This window comes from Mustela nigripes, chromosome 5, assembly GCF_022355385.1.
Source record: "Mustela nigripes isolate SB6536 chromosome 5, MUSNIG.SB6536, whole genome shotgun sequence".
Lineage (NCBI taxonomy): Eukaryota > Metazoa > Chordata > Mammalia > Carnivora > Mustelidae > Mustela > Mustela nigripes.
Window position 1 is genome coordinate 146479454 of NC_081561.1, and position 17873 is coordinate 146497326.

A 17873-nucleotide genomic window follows, 5' to 3' on the forward strand; every position below is an offset into this window, starting at 1 on the left:
ATATTTACAGAATGCGTTGAAGGTTACTACTTTTAGACACATATGTAAATTAAGTTAACGGGTAATAAAGCCAGGGATTATAGTTCAGACACGTATCTTTAAAACAACCTTCTTAGCTGAGTTTGACAGTAACTAGATTCAGGGATACACATATAGAATAAGAAAAATCATGCAGGAGTTTGGGCACACACTGTGTATGCATTCTGGAGAAATCACTCTCCAGGTCTGTGGTCCTCACCCAACACACATTTTTTGGGTTTGCCATCGTGAAAAAATTTAACATTATAAATCGTTTCTACTGAACTATGAACTGAATGATTGGCTGTTTTTTACTTTTTACATCCATTCTTTTATATGGGTGAGGCTGAATGGTTTGAATCAGCAATGACCAAACCGTTTACCATCCAGATTTACTTCTTCAGGAGGAGGTACACAAACATTTTAATTCATTTGTTTCTCTAAAGTCATCTTTGAATATGCAGGGGGCTAGGTATTTGTGGGTTCATGTGAACAAGAGAATGCTGTGCTCCTTCCTGGACAATTCAGAAAGCAAATTGAGAAATAGAGCACACATTTCTGATAATTGAGATAATTCAGTCAAGAAAAAGTACTAATGAAAGTAAAGCCCCACGGTTGCCTCACGTCAGGACTATCACAAGTTAGAAGCCCACATGTTCTGTGGAACTCCTGGTGGCCTGTCTGGAATATTGACAGAATCTCATACGTCTATGGTACAAGGTGATTCTGTCCCCAGTTTCCAGTTGCAGACACATACAGCCTGTGACACGGAGGGACCACGGTATCATGGCTGGGTGTCTGTATAAATGTCCCTACATCTGTGTGAAAAGGCTAATACCTCTGTTGCATGTGGACAGGCAGGAGTTTTCTGAAGTAAGTAGCAGCCTGAGCTACTAAGACATTGTTACAAATGTACCCATATGTTTACTTTCTCATCAGACTTTTTCTCACGTTTAACGTTCATATAAAACTTAAAAACATACCTCAGCCCAGAACTCTGCATATATATCATTTGCTGTCAATTTTGTAACCGGCCATAGTTTTGTTACAGAGCAAAGATCACAGGCAGTCATCATCAGACCAATGACACGATCTCTGGAACACAAGAACACAAAACAGGTCAGCCTGTCCTTTGCATGCTTGCAATAGGCTAGAAACACTCGTGCATTTTGAAGAAGAAGGGTTCAGCAGTCATTACTCTGCAGGGAAGCAAGTGGAAGGGAAGAGCAGTGCTGTCACCTGGAAGGACACGGCTCCCTCCGTCACCGCCCCGTGAGGGGTTACCAGCTGCCCCTGCTGCCTCAGGCTTACTGCTGTCGTCAAGACAGTGTGGGCACAGCCCTGGGCCCACCTCTGTCCTCGTGGAGTTCTGCAAGTGTACAGGGTGAAGAAACCTTGGAGAACAAAAATCTACCTCAAGTGTTGATACAAGAAAAATGTGAGGTGCGGAGAATAGGGGGGCCGCCCCACAGCTCCAGCAGCGCCAGGCAAGGCCAGAGCAGGCGCAGGTCCTCTGCTCTCCGTCCTCCAAGTTCAGAGACCGGGTGTGACCGGAGCGGCCTCCCCACACTGTGCAAACTGCAACCTCCAAATGGAATGAGTTCTCTTTTTCAGCTACTTTGCATTCACATTTTGACTTATTTTTTCCCTAAATGTGGTTTGGTTTCATCTTTCCTCTTGAATTAAAAGAAAAAATTGCTTGAAGACTTCAAATGGACAGAGCCCTACCATTTTCACAGATTTGGTCTAGGGACATGTGGTTGCTCTAAATAAAATCTATGCTTGATGGTGGCACGAACTGCTGATTAGTAAGGAATTTTAACATACGAACTTTAACTTTGATGAAGCAAATTACATAATTTAAAAGGCAAATCATCAAGAAAGGTACAAAACTGTAACAAATGAGAAGTGACCATTTCCAGCTCACATGCACATTTTAACGAGTCCCAGGGATCTGCCGCTGCAGAAGCTGCCTTACCTCTCGTAGCCCCATAGATGGTCCCTGTCCGGGGCACAGCCCTGCCTGGGTCCTGAGCCCGTCCCCCGCAGGGCAGACGGCATATTAAGGGTGCCTGTCTGTTGATGTAGTGGCACTCCTGCCCACAGACTCCTGGGTATCTGGGAGACCCTCCCTGGTCTGTTACCCGTGTCTTGGATGCTGCCAATCACTCACAAGGCTCCTTTATTTCCCATCAGCCCACTTCCTTTAGGCCATCTCCCTATTTAAGGATCACTTCTGCACCCTCACTTTTCTTAAGAACACTTCCCTCTATCAGGGCAGACTAAGCAGCGGATGAGACTTCTGTGCACCCTTCCCGTGACACCCAAACAGACGCCATGCGAAGTTCCAAATCCCTTAACGTGATCAGGAAACTCATATTTTCTTGATGAGGGAGTTTCCTAAGCACTTTGTGGTTTAAAGGATGAATACTTCTGGATTTGGGCTTCTACAAGAACAAGTTGGTTACGTGTTTATTCAACAGAACATGAACATGAAACTAGGACTGTTCCCTAATATTGAGATTGTTCGATCTCTAATCTATATTCACAAATGTATCTCAACATTTACTTCTGTGGGCTAAGCATTCTAACAAGCTTTACCTCAAAAAAGACTTCTTATCTTGTAAGTCCACAAAACAAGAAATGTTAACAGAACTGGGCACTGTAGGACACAAGGAACCAATCTGCTCCCTGGACGGGATTTCCCAGGGAGTGTGCTCACTCTCAGGGTTGAGAAGACCACGACCCACTTGCCCTTCATGTTCAGTGTCACGACTACGTAGACAAAACAATTCAACAGTAATGATTTTACTGGTAACCAAAAAAGAAAGAATAAACAGGTAAGAAAGTTTTATTAAATGCCTTAATAAGTTACTTCTCTTTTACTCTCAATGACAAATCAGTTAGATGGTCATGGTTGTCTGGAAATATTAATATAAATTGGAATCATTTTATTTCTTCCTGTGAATGGACTGTAGGTCTAACAGGGACAGACATTTAATTCGTCATGTGTTCTAAGAAACAGCCATGAAGGGGCCCAAGTCTTCGCTCACTACTCTAGGTACCGTCTTGTATAACCCAGCTAGCAAAAACTACCAAACGCCCAAGGCAATGCCTATGTTATACTTTCAGGGAGTTTGACTACATTCATTCATTCCCAGATTTTTTGAATGCCTCTACGTTATCAGGCACAGTTATAGTACTGAATCAAGCAGCCCTGCTCTTATAGAACTAACATTCTGACAAGGAGAATACGCAGAAAATAAGGGAAAACATTTCTTGGAACAAGCTTGTAAAAATTATTGTAAAAGAGGCAGAAGCACGAAGATCTGTGAGAGTCCCCGTAGAGCTGAGTAGGTGTGGAAGTCCTGCTGTGTCCATGAGGAGCTCATGAGCCTGAGGAACAACAAGCCGGTCTGGCTGGCATGGCGGGCCGAGGCCCAGCACGACGCTGCCTGGTCTGGAGGCAAGGCAGGAGTCTGCTATTCCAAGTCAGACGGTCACACAGCGGAGGCTGTGAGCAGAGGACGGACGTGCTCCGCACTGCAGAGAGATCTTGGTGGAGAATCGCTTGTACAATTGCAGGGGCGCGAGAGGATGGGGAGCGGTCACTCAGGAGACCACTGTGGTGCAATGAGACAGGACAGCGGCACTATTTGGACAGAGGTAGTGGTGACAGGGACAGGAGGAAGGCTCTGGGGGTCCGGTACAGCCAAGGGAAGCACAGTCACATCGGCAGCGGTCATGGTGCCGGAGCCCCGTCCCCGCCACCTTTTCCTTCTCCTGCACCCCATGCGCCAGCCCGGACCAGCGCAGACACGCTCACCTCTCACCAGGGCTGCCCTATCTTAAAATGCTCCCACAGCAGAAGATCACAGAATCACAGAACTTTACCGAAGGAGAGGACGCCACCCAGCTCGCCGGATTGCGGGTGGATTACTCTCCCATTACGCTCCCCACCCCTGTCTGCTCCCCAACACTCTACCAAGTTCATCAGCCACGGATACGATGTCCTACCGGAAGAAAAGCAGAACTATGCAGCTGGACCAGACGAAACAAAACTTTATAAAAGATTTCAGAGGGAGCTATGACGATGACATCTTATATATTTACATATATATGCACATAAAAAGGAGTTCTCGTATGATTATTATTACAATTCCTCATTTGTGTCAGTATCTGGAATTCAAAGAGACTGAGGGACTGGCTGATCTCCACAGTGAGTTCGAAGCAGAAGGACTTCTCTACCCTCGCTGTTCCCTCGGCTCTGACCTCATTCTGGCCTCCGCAATAACGTGGCCCAGATTTAAAACACCGTAACATTACCTACTTCCATCCAAAGTTATCAGCCAGGGTCCTCACGTGAGAGAGACGGCTTCCCCGGGGAGGGGAGATGGGCTGAAGGGCCCAAGGGAGGCCCAGGACGGGGAGGCAGCGAGGGTCGGGGCAGCATACAGGCCCTGCTCTGGGCCCGAAGGGGCAACCATACAGAGCCTTCCCCAGAAGCACTAGGAAGCCAGGGCCCCACAAGGCAGAGCCAGCGGAGCAAATGCAGGACATCTCTCTCCCCCACCTGCTCCTCTCCTGTCCCCGCCACCGCTCTCTGGATCCGGACAGAGGCTGGAGGGAGCGCCAGGGAGCTGGGTGACCCAGCCCCAAAGGTCGAACTGGGAAATATGGTCAGTGGATGTGGGGGCCAAACGGAGCCTACTCAGAGGACAGGAGGGCCCAAAGGGGAGAGCTGGAGGCTGTCAGTCACACTGAAAAATATGTTTGAAACTCAAACAACTCAAATAGCAAATTACACCCCTTTATTCATGCATCAATAGAAAAATGGTTTTGAAGTCAAACTTTTTACTAATCTAAGAAAACCTGTTCCGTTAGTGTTTGGGGACCCAGGCTAAAGTGTTTGAATAGTCCAGCATAAAAAAAAACTGTCCTGGAAAATAGAAAAAAAGAAAAAGAAAAGGAAGATAAATCCAGGCCTGCTCATCTAGAATGCTCGTCCACAAAGAGGTAATCAAAGACCAGGTTTCCCTTACGAGGTGGTCTTTACTACAACGCAGCAGAGGTTGGGTAAAGTGGGGTCCAGTAGCTAAGTAAAGAGCAAGCTTTTGGGGTGTGTTATAGCAAGTGTTTTGTTTAGAAACTACTATCTAGCCTTATTTTAACTTTTCTGTTTCATTTTAAAATCCCATCACACACAGTATTTGAAAAGAGACTAGATTAAATCACTTTTCCCCTTAAGTTATCATTTTAATGATCTTGTTTTTAAATTCATCTTCAAGAAATTTTAAATCACAGTAATAAGTAACTTCAGCAAATCATGTTTATGATAACGACTTCTCTGATAACACGACTCATTCTGGCTATTTTTGAAACATAAAACCAGACTCAGGATGCTATGGATTCTCTGAAAATATTATTTGAACAGCTGCAGAGTCAAAACCATGGAAGAGATGTTTGACTCCTACTGTATCTAGTGACACAAATAACACTAGTAACTTTTCGATAGAAGCGTAAGCATGGTGTAGCGATGAGCTCACTGAAGTCAACTTTAATCCAAGTTCTCAATTCTTAATTTTATAGAATCCTATGTTGCTTCTTCACTAAATATCATCAGGAGAAAAATGACTACATGTCAAGGGGAAATCACTCTTGAGCAAATGTGTGTCACGGAGGGATTTGCTATTAAAAATCTTTGAGAGCCCTTACCTGGCAACATGCACTACTCTAACTTTAAATCAGGTGAGGACATTAGCAATTTCACACGAGAACTTAGTTTCCCTACATTTTAGGTTCTTCAGATGAAACACAACACACACCTACGAGAATGAGGTCCTCATGCATTTACTATGGCAGAGGTAGACAGAGATGCTTAACTTAAATAAAGGATGTACTTCTCTAGACAACATGTAACTTCACTAGTGGCCGAAGTCTGCCATTGATTTCCTCAGATGAATATCATCTCTTCATGTTTTAGTATTAATTCTAGGTATAAAGAGAGAAGCCACTGTCTCTCATTTATCAACTATCCTGTGGACTGGTTATAAGTGATATCTTTAAAGATTATCACAGAATATTATAATATATTTAAGTACAGACATTTCAGCAACATCAGATAAATGGATGGATTAAAAGTATAAAAGAGAATCTCTAAAAGGGAACAGGAAATCATCATCAAAAAAGACACTATATTGATAAGCAAAGGTAAACAGTAAAATAACAGAAATAATAAAATTTTTAAAAAATATATATTTCCAGTTTATAAACTACCCATTAACTAATAGAGAAAAAAAAAATAGCTTGTGAAGCATCTGTTTTAAACAGTTTGCAAAGAGCCAGTTGCTACTGTGAATATGGACCGGCTAGCAAGGGAGACCCCTGCCCCTTGGACAACATCAGAACTAATGGCCAGCGCAATCAGGGAAGACAGCAGTGGCTCCTGCTTCTTTTGGGCAGAAATTACTCGAGCAAGAAAATTAGGAGTGAGATAAAAAAGCCAGCAACATTCGGAGTTGATACCCATCCCTTCTGTCCAGTGCCCAGAGGAGCTATAGTCGACCACTGAAGTGAAATGCATCTGCCACCTGCAGGCCTCCTGGAGGAACAGCTGTCCTGATCCAGGCGATGGCCTGAGGAGTGTCAGGAGTGAGCGGCACAGCAGTGACAAGATGGCTGGTGGAATGCACACCTAGTCCTAGGGAAATGATGTCCATGTTAACTCGAACACAAGAAGGGGCTCTAGAAGACGGAGAGAAGGGTGTGCAATTACAGCCGTGAGGGCAGTTCTGAACCTGCAGGAGAGTCACTGCAACCGCACGCTATGCCTGCCATCTTGAAGGACAGCACGAAATGGCTTCAAATGTGCAATGCCTTTCATACATCAATACAGAATCCCCACAAGGAGATCTCGGGAAGGCCACCAAACCCACACTAAAGTGGGACTACTCGTGCACTGATAATTCTAAGCTTAGTGAAAAGCCTACTCATCAACCACGTGTTCTGTGGCCTGCCTCTATGAGCTCATCAACTCCTAATCCCCTCAGAAAGGAGATCTGGTCTCATCTGGTGAATTAAAAACCATTCTATTTATTTTTTTAATGATTTCATCTAAAGACTTACTGATAGAATTGACATACTCTATCTCACTTAAGGACAAAACACTTGAAAAAAGATGTTTCATATTTACTACAGAGCCGTATTTCTGGATTTCTCATACTTTAATTTAGGTGTAATTTATATAGAATGAAATACATATGTTTGAAGGATAAACTTTAGGACAATGACAACATATAGTCTCAAACTACCACATCGATGAAGACCAGGAACGTCTTCATCACCCAGAAACCCCTCCTGCCCTTTTCCCACTCAGTGCTCTTCACCCGACGCCCACAACTGTCAGTCTGAGTTCTATCACAACCGCCAGCATCACTAATTCGTTTGGCTCATTCTGTGCATCATAAGAATGTCTTCAGGGATGCCTTGGTGGCTCAGTGGGTTGAGCCTCTGCCTTGGGCTCAGGTCATGATCTCAGGGTCCTGGGATGGAGCCCCACATCGGGCTCTCTGCTCAGCGGGGAGCCTGCTTCCCCCTCTCTCTCTGCCTGCCTCCCTGCCTGCTTGTGATCTCTCTCTGTCAGGTAAATAAATAAAATCTTAAAAAAAAAAAAAAAAAAAAGTCTTCATAAGGTATACACTATTTGACTCAACAAAATGTCTATGTGACTCATTCATGTTGTTGCATGAGTCAGCAGTTCCTAATTTTGGAAATTGCTGACTAGAACAGTCTTCCACTGTAGAAATACCAGAAACTCTCTATCCATGCACCTGCTGTTGGACAGCTGGGCTGCGTCCAGTTTAGGTATGTTACGGATAGGGCTGCGGTTAACATTTTTGTCTGAGTCTTTGTGTGAATAATATGTTTCGTTTCTCTTGAGTAACCGGAGAACAGAGTCACAAAGCAAGCAGATCCTTAGCTAGTTAAGAAACTCCAAAGTTCTTTCCAAACCAGTTGTACATTTTATCCTGTTAATATTTTAGTAGCTTCACACCCTTGCCATCACCTGGGTATTGAGGGTCTTTTTAATTTTGGCCATCCTACTGAACATGTAGTGGTATAAGATGGTTTTAATTCAATTTTCCTTACATCTAAATATATTCAGCAAAACTTCATGTTCTTATTGGCTTTGGGATCTGAAAAAAATCTTTCACTCTAGGGCAACCACTAAAAAAAGGTAAAAAGAAAAAGGAATATAGATGATATATTAAGAAAGGGGAAAAAATGGAATCACATAAAATAATCAATTAAAGCTACAAAAGGTGGGAAAAGCGTAGAAGGCAAAAACAGGAACAAAGAACAAACGTGAACAGGAAAGAGTAACAAGCATGGCAGATACGAATGCAGCCATGTCTACACTCACTGCAGATGTCGGTGGTCTAAGTAAACCAATTAGAAGAGGTCATTAGAATAGACCCAACCTGACTCTAATGTTGTCTTCCCAGTTTCAATATAAAGACACACAGAGATTAGAAGTCAATGAATGAAGGTACCAGACTGACATTACTCACAAGCAAATGAGAACAGCTATGTTGATTTCAGACAGGAAAGGCTTCAAAGCGAAGTTATCAGCAGTAAAGTGGACCATTTCATCATAACGAAGGGGACAGTTCTCCAAGATGTAACAATCCTTAACTCGTCTGTGTCTAACAGTAGAACATCCAAATCTGTGAGGCAGAAACTGACAGAACTGTCAAGGAGAAACAGGTAAATCTACTATTCTAGCTGGAGATTTTAACACCCTTCTATCAGAAACGGGGCAGATCCAGACAGCAGAAAATCAGTGAGGACATGTTTGAATTCAGCAAGTCCATCAAACTATTGTATATAATTGACATCTGTAGACTACTTTAACAACTGTAGAAAACACAGTCTTTTCAAGATCACACAGAACATTCACCAAGACAGAACAGGTTCCAGGCCACAAAATACACCTTAACAAATTTAAAAGAGTAGAAATCATACAGTGCGTGCTTTTTAGACAACAATGGAATTAACTAGATAGCAATAGTAGAAAAACAGCTGGGAAATCCCCCCAAATACCCAAGATTAAACAAAGAAAATACTTCCAACTAACACACAGGTCATAGAAGAAATCAAGAAAAAATTTAAAATATTTATAACTAAATGAAAATGAAAACACAACTTGAGGGATGCGGGGAAAGTAGTATTTAGAGGGAAATTTATTAATGCTAAACATACACAATAGAAAAGAATAAAGATGTAAAATTTTTAAATAATCTAAGCTTCTATTTCAGGAAACTAGAAAAAGAAGAGCAAATTAAATCCAACTGAAGCAGAAGAAAAGAAGTGCCAAGAATTACAGCAGAAATCAGTGCACTCGCAAACAGGAAATTGATAGAGGAAAAAACAACCAAATCAAAAGATGGTTTTCTGAAAATATCAATAAAAACAATAAGCGTCTCTAGGCAGTCTAACTAAGGAAAAAGAGGATGCAACTAGGTGGTATCAGAAATGAGAGAGAATGTCACTACAGATCCCAAAGGCATTAAAGGGATAAGGAAGGAATAACGTGTATGAAATGGACCAATTGCTTGAATGATACAATCTGCTGAAACAAATAAAAAGAAAAAGATAATCCAAATTGGCCTATACTATTAGAGAAGTTGAACTGATAATTAACAATCTTTCAAAACAGAAAGTAGCAGGCCTGGATGGGTTCAGAAGGTGAATCCTACCAAACATTTAAGGAAGTTATATCAATTCCCTATAATATCTTTTAGTGCACAGAAGCAGAGGAAACACTTCCTAACTTATCCCATAAGGCCAGCATCACCCTGATACCAGAACTATGCAAAAACATTACAAGAAAACTACGGACTCATACTTCTCAGAGCCTAAATGCAAAAATCTTCAACAAAATATTAGTAAATCTAAGATAACACTGTATAAAAAGAATTATACATGTCTAATTATGATTGATCCAGGTATGTAAGTCAAGTTTAGTACTGAAAAAATTCAATTAGTGTAACCCATCATATTAAGAGACTAAAAAGAAAAAAAATCACAATATCCTGTCAGTAGATGCAGTAAAAGCATTTGACAAAATCCAAAAGCCATGCATGATAAAAGCTTTCAGTGAACTAGGCAGGGGGGAACTTCCTTAACTTGATAAATATCTATTAAAAAACCAATAGCTAACATTATACTTAATTGTGGGAAACTCAAGACTTTCCCACTAAGATCAGGAACAAGGCAAGAATGTTTCCTTTCACCACTCCTTTTCAACACTGTACTGGAAGCCTGTGCTAATGCAATAGGACAAGAAAAAGAAAGAAATGGCAAACTGATTAGAAAAGAATTAAAACTCTTCACACATGGCATGACTATCAATGCAGACAGTTTGATAGAATCAATAACAATGTTTCTGGAACTAATTAATTATTACAGTAAGGTCGTGGGATACAAGGGCAGTCATTTCCTATGCACCAGCAGTGAACAAGTGAGGTTTGAAATAAGAGCATCTGGGTGGCTCAGTTGTTTAAGGGTCTGCCTTCAGCTCAGGTCATGATCCCAGGGTTGTGGGATTGAGTTCCGCATTGGGCTCCCTGCTTCTCCTTCTCCCTCTGCCACTCCCCCTGCTTGCACTTTCCCTCTCTTTCTCTGTCAAATAAACAAATAAATTCTTAAAAAAAAAAAAAAAAAAGAAATTTGAAATAAAAAACAAATTACTATTTACATTGAGAATCCCCTCTCCCCAGAATTAAATACGTGTTTATAGGGAGAAGCGAAAGACCCAGCATAGCTGACACAATATTGAAGAAGAATGAGGTTGGAGGACTGATGCTACCTAACTTCAAGATTTACCATAAAGCTATAGTAATCAAGATAGTGAGGCAGGTGGAGAAAGAGTAGACAAACATACCAATGTAAGAGAACAGAGCCCAAGATAGACCCACAAAAATATAGGCAAATCACCTATGACAGAGGCAAAAGCAATACAATGGAACAAAGACAGTCTTTTCAACAAAGGGTGCTAGAACAACTGGACATCCACATGCAAAACAAACAAACAAACCAAAAACCAAAAAACCCCGACTCTATATACAGACCTTAAACTCTTCCCCCCAAATCGATTCAAAATGGATCCTGGACCTAAAGTAAAATAGAAAACTTATAATGCTCTTGCACAGGGATACCCAAGGATAATTCTCTTGAAGCTCTCCTCTACTGCTGGCATCACACTTTACAAACACTTGGTACTCAGTAAGTGTTAGCACACAGATGGAAAGGCAGATATGCCTGGAGGTACTGAATGCCTGGCCTCTGAGCACTGGGTGATGGGGAGCTCTCCCGGCTTCTGACTCTTGGGTGTGCTGCATGAGCCCCTGGGCCCTCCTCAACCTCCCATGATGCATCAACTGACTCCTGTCCTCTATGGTAGAGCTTTTCTTCTAGCTGAACCCTCCCCTCACTTCTTGGGGACTTCCTGAATGCCATCTGTCCAAGTCTTTCTGCTGCAAAAAGTGCTCCAGCCTAGAAACACTGGGAGTGGAAAACGATTCAGTTCTAGGCCACATCTACAGATTCTCACCTTCCCAATAGCCCCCCGGTCTCTTCTTACCAGGACACAGGGAGTCTCATTCTCAGAATCACTTTGAGTCTGGCTAGCTGAAGGTCCCTGCTCTTCTCATTGGCACAGGCCAGCTCTGATGATGTCCTCACTGAAAAGGCAGACAACCGTGGGATTTCAAGGCCTCCAAGGAATGGAACAGTAGGATGATGGCTTTTTCTGGTGAAGTTCAAAGCCTCCTACATTGCATCTAAGCCCATGTGCCCACATGTGCCCAGCTTGAGTCAGGACACTGAGATAACCCTGTCCCACTGGCTTAGGTATTAGTTCACAGCAGCTGTGAATACAAACAGGATAGAAAGCATGCAGAGTTTCTGGTTTTATGTAATGCTATTGTGAAAATGAGCTTAACTGCTTTCCAGTATGGTTGTTATGACTCTCTTAACTTACTTTCTCCATGATACCTTGCATGAGTCATGGGTGGGGAATCCACTGTACCGAGAAGCTGAAAGGTAAGAGTCCCAGGATTTCTCTTCCCAGCAGTGAACCCCCAGTCCTCCCTGCAGGACTGTTATCCCTGATCCAAGGTTAGAACATCAGGAAACCATGACCTGGAAGATGTCTCCTTACATAATCACTCCTCATCCAAGAGGGAAGACAGGCGTCTGTGCAAATTTACCTGGGTGGGGATGCGATGGGACAAGGACGCCAAACAGGCACAGAATGGGGCTGCCCGCTACCCAGGAAGCCCCAGTGAAGTGTTTAGGCCTGGCCAGGATCTTCCCTCCCCAAAGTCAAGTCTATTGGCCCTGTGGTCAGTTGGACAATTTTGATTGCAGAAGACAAAAAAATCATGTAGACCTCTATATTAGTTTGCTACGGTTGCTGTAATAAAGTACCACAAACTTGGTAGCTTACACAACAGAAACTCATTGTCTCATGGTTCTGGATGCCAGAAGTCCAAGATCAAGGAGTTGGCAAGGTTGGTTCCTACTGAGAACCATGAGGGAAGGGTCTGTCCCAGGTCTCCTTTCTTGGCTGGCAGATGGCCATCTTCTCCCTGTGTCTTCACATGGTCTTCTGCCTGTCATGTCTGTATCTAAATTTCTTCTTCTAAAGACATCAGCTATGCAGGATTAGGACCCACCCATATGGTCTCATGTTATATAATTAGTCCTTCAAGGCTATCTTTCCAAATACTGTCACATTCTGGGAATCAGAATTTCAACACAGGAACTTTTTAGGGGACACAATTCAGCCATAACAGTTCCTAGAACACAATTTTATTTTGAGGATATTCATGGCCCAGACTAAGCTGGACCAGTGACTTGGCTGTTCTTCCCCAGTCTCTCTCCACAGCCTTTCCACTCCCTCAGATAAAATCAAGCACCCTTTGCATCCTTATCAAACTTGGCACCACTATAATTAAATCATGGACCATGAAGTTATTTCATTGATGTGTTAATCTCTCCATTAGCCTGGAATCATTGGGCGAGAGCAGGGCAAGTGGCTGTCTTGTTCTTTGCTCAAATCCAACACTTGGCCCAGGTTTGGCATGTTAACAATCCATAGTCGTGGAACCGAGGTCTCTCTGAGCTTCTGCTCACTTCTCTCACCCCTCTGGCCAATCCCCCAGGAGCCTCTGCTCCCACATGCTGACATTTCAGAGAGGCATTTCATACACTGAACTTCACTTCATATCAACTGTATTAACTTTTAGCCTCCTTTAAGGCCATTCACATTTTTACTTAAAATTTAAAAGGTAAATCTTTCATGTATTTTTACTTTGTCCTATTATTGAGTTGTTAAGTGTTAGAGAAGTCCTAAATATGGAGATTATTTTTCTCACATTGTGTGGCTTTTCACTTCCTTGAAGGTTGTTTTGAAGATTTTAAGTTCCTAATGTGATAAAGTCCAATCTATTATTTGTTCATTTGAAGATTAGTGCTTTCCTTTTCTTTCTTCCAGCTTCACTGAGTAAGATTGACCATTAAGAGTTGTATATATTTGCGTTGTACAATGTGATGACTTGATACATGTATACACTGTGAAATGATTTCAAAGTAACACATCCATCAGCTCATATAGTCATTTTTGCATGTGTGTATGATGAGAACTTAAGTGTGTATGAGGAGAACTTAAGATCTATGCTCTTAGTAAACTGCAAGTATAATATACAGTATTATTAACTATAATTGCCATGCTAGACCTTAGATCTCCAGATCTTATTCATCTTACAATGGAAAGCATGTAGCCTCTGACCAACATCTCTGAAGGTTAGTGCTTTCTGTGTGCTATGAAATCTTTGCCTACCAAAGATCATAAGACTCTCTCCTATGTTTTATTCTAGAAATTCTTATAATTTTAACTTTAACACTTAAGTCTATCATCCAACTGAAACCTCAGTAATTCAAGAGCCATGTGTTGAAAAGACTATCCATTTCTCCATTGAATTTCTTGACACCTTGGTTGAAAACCAATAGGCTATACAGTGTGTCTTCCATATTCTGTTCCACCAATTTATCTGTCTACCCGAACACCAATACACACTATCTTGATTACTGGTACTTTACAGCAAACCTCGAAATCAGGTAGTGTTAAGTTCTCTAATTGGGCTGTTGCTTTGACAAAGCTGTTTTGACTATTTTATTTTTCAATATTTTATTTTATTTTTTGAGAGAGAGAGTGCACATGGGCATGCACACAAGCAGGGGGAGCAGCAGTGAGGGAGAGAGAAGCAGGCTCCCTGAAGAGCCAGGAGACCAATGCCAGGCTTGATCCTGGGACCCTGAGATCATGACCCTAGCTGAAAGCTGATACCCAACTGGCTGAGGCACGCAGGTGCTCCTTGTTTTGTCTATTTTAGATCTTTTGTATTTCTTCATAAATCTGAGGTTAGCTTGTCAATGTCTACAAAAAACCCTGGTAGGGTTTCAATTGGAATTACAAAATTACATTTTTGGAGGAATATATGCAGAGAATCGGTATCTTAGTAACAGCGATTTTTGCAACTCATAATCATGACCTATCACTCTATTCATACAGTGCTCTCTCAGAAATGTTCCATATTTTTAGTACAGAGACTTATATATCATGTTAAATCTATTCAAGTGTGTCATTTAAAAAATGACAAAGCAAGTGAAATTGCTTTATTAACTTTAATTTCCAATTGACAGTTATTCGTGTCTGAAAATAAATGATTTTTTAAAAAATGTTGATCACGTATCATGTAAACATGCACTTACTAAGTCTAGCAGACTTTTTGGAGATTCCTGAGGACTTTTTTTAGTAAATGGCATGTGATTTAAAAATAAGGACAGATTTACTTTTTCCTTTCAACTGTTAGGCCTTTTATTCCTTTCTCAATGTGTGTTTGTTTTTCTTTTCTTTTCTTTTTAAAATTTTAAATGTATTTATTTGACAGAGAGAGATAGTGAGAGAGAGAACACAAGCAGAAGGAGAGGGAGAAGCAGGCTCCCCACTGAGCAGGGAGCCCGATTTGGGGCTCGATCCCAGAACACTGAGATCATGACCTGAGCCGAAGGCAGAGGCTTTAACCCACTGAGCCACCCAGGCGCCCCTTCTTCTTTCTTTATTGTATTCCTATGAATTATATTAATTAGCAAATGCTATTCTTGAGATAAAATCCACTTGTTATGCTTTATTATTTTTTTAATATGTGGCTGAATTTGTTATACTTTGTTATAATTTTGCATCTATGTCTATGAGGAATACTGACTGATCTTTAATTTACTACTCTTGTGATATGGCTGTCAGATGCTGGTATCAGGATTATGCAGGCTTCATAAGTGATTCTTATTTCCATTTTCAGAAACATTTTGTATCAGATTGATATTATTTCTTCTATAAATGTTTGACAGAATTCACAAGTGAAACCATGAGAGAGCCACAGGGATGATGGTTCCCAAAATCACATTCCTGTTTCCCTCAAATCCTTTGTGGCCCAAGGACCAAGGTCAAAACAGAAACAGAACCATCCTAAAAATGCTTAAATACACATATTTCATACGTCTAGGGCAATCCATGAGAAATTTAACTGGCCATCAGAATAAAGGTCAGTTGTTTGTAGAGAAAGATAACAGAATCCAGAAAGATGACAGAACGTATTATCCACCATGTAATATAGAAATAAAGAAGCAGAAAAATGTATTCCATGATTCAGAGAAAAAATAGTCAACTAAACAGATGCATAGAAAACTCAGATGGTGAAATGTGGACAAGAAATTTTAAATCCCTGATGTGTCAAAGAATCTTCAGAAAAAAAAACATGTATTGCAATATCAAGAGTGAACTGATAAGAATGTTAAGACAGTTATAAAAATGAACCAAAAATAAATCTTAGAACTGAAAAACACATTACATAAAATAAAGACACCACTGGATGGAGTTAACGACAGGCTGGGAAGAATCTGGAGTTAAAGACACAGTGCAGCCAACTACCAAAACGGAGGCAGAGGGAAGAAAGAGACTGAAAAAATAATACAGAGTTTTCACAGCCTAAGAAATCATAAATGATCTATCCCACATGTAACTGGAGCTGCCGAAGCTTAGTGACAAATAAGACAGAAAAAAATATTTGAAGAAAAATAATGGTGGAAAATTTTCTACACTTCACTGAAATCAGCAGCCCATAGTCCCAGAAACCTCCGAGGAAGGACCTCAAGCAGGACCAAGAGCCAGAAGTCCAGACTTTATAGACCAGGTGCTAGAAACCAAAGATACAGAGAGACTCTTCAGAGCAGCCAGAATAAAAAGACATTTATATGTAGCATAACAACAGGAATGGCCACTGACTTAAAAGATGAAGGGAAAAACCGGACACTTTCAAAAGAAAATCTGCCAACTTAGAATCGCAAATCCAGCAAAAACATCTGAAGAGTGAAGCCAAAATAAAATGGCTGGAAGAAACTGCTGTCATCACACTTTTAAGACATGTTGAAGTTCTTTGGACTAGAGTAAGATGATACCACATAGAAATCTGGAACTGTTCAAATAACTGTGAAGCATTGGAAATGGTATATGTGTGAGAAAATATGACAGGTTAGTTTTAATAAAATATTCTTCAGTTGACTATTCAGTTTTAAATATTAGCCATCTATGTGGGATACAGAACAAAGGTATGAGTATCCCACTTAACGAGGGCAGAGCAGACAAAAAGGGGGCATAAATGGATTATTTTTAAGGTTTTATGTTGTATGGAAATGGAATGATATTAATTTAAAACAACTGTTAAAAATGAAGACTGTAAACTCACGAGTAACCACCTAAACTATAAACAGACACAATGACGACAGGCAGTAGAAGTGCCGAAGGAAACACTGAGCTGACACAGATGAAGGAAGGCAAGGAGAGACAGAGAACAGGCTCAAGAGACCACAAGTAAGATAATAAATCAGCAATCACGTATAGTAACATTAAATGCAAGAAGAATGAATAGTCCGTCCGGAAATCAGTGACTTCAGGTCTCAACCACCGCTGGGACTGAGACCCATACAACATACGAAGACACAGACGGCGCCCAGTAAAGGAAAGGAGTCAATGGGACAGGAGCGTAAGGAAGCCGGTGGGCTATTAACACAGAAAACTTTAAAGCAAGAAGTATTACAGACAGAAAAAGAGAATTAATTTCACATTGATAAGATGGTAAGTCATGGAGAGAACATAACAAATCTAAATGTGTAAGCACCGAATAAAGTTTCTAAACACATAAAGAAAAACGAAGAAGTATGTAGAAATTCATAACTTTATTTATACTGGAAGCTGTATTTCCAGTTAAAAATGGGGAAAAATACAATTACAAGTGATTAAAATCTGTAAAACGACCCTATGACTTTACCAAGAAAGTGATAGGACCTGTGTAGACAGACAGTAAAATGTTGCCAACGTCTTTGAAGACCGTACGCTTCCATTTTCAAGTGAAGAAGGAACGTAGCCACCATCAAAGTGCTACGTGGCTGTTAACTGACAGCAGAATATGTTTGTCTTTTTAAGTGTTCGTGACGAGGGGGAGAAAAGTCATGAGGTCTACAGCTTACATTCAAGGTGGACATTGAAAAAAGAAAGAAACGTACGGTAAGATGCTAACAATTGCTGAATGCATGTAGTGGTATAAGTTGTACATCTCAATATAATCTATACTTTTTTGCAAGTTTGAAAAATTGTAATAAAAATACTTAAAAATGCATTTATTAAGTAACAATTTCCCTAAAATGTGTAGAAGGTAAATGAAAGAGGAAGATAT

At 41.0% G+C, this 17873-nt stretch overlaps 1 protein-coding gene across 3 annotated transcripts in view; it reads right to left on the reverse strand.

Moving 5' to 3' along the window:
- Positions 1-17873, reverse strand: part of PDE10A (phosphodiesterase 10A) — a 565247-nt gene that overhangs the window by 12928 nt on the left and 534446 nt on the right. For all 3 annotated transcript variants that reach the window (XM_059401406.1, XM_059401405.1, XM_059401404.1), the window contains one exon: positions 1002-1113. In XM_059401406.1, the coding sequence (XP_059257389.1) occupies positions 1002-1113 (112 nt within the window). The remainder of the gene's footprint in view (positions 1-1001; positions 1114-17873) is intronic.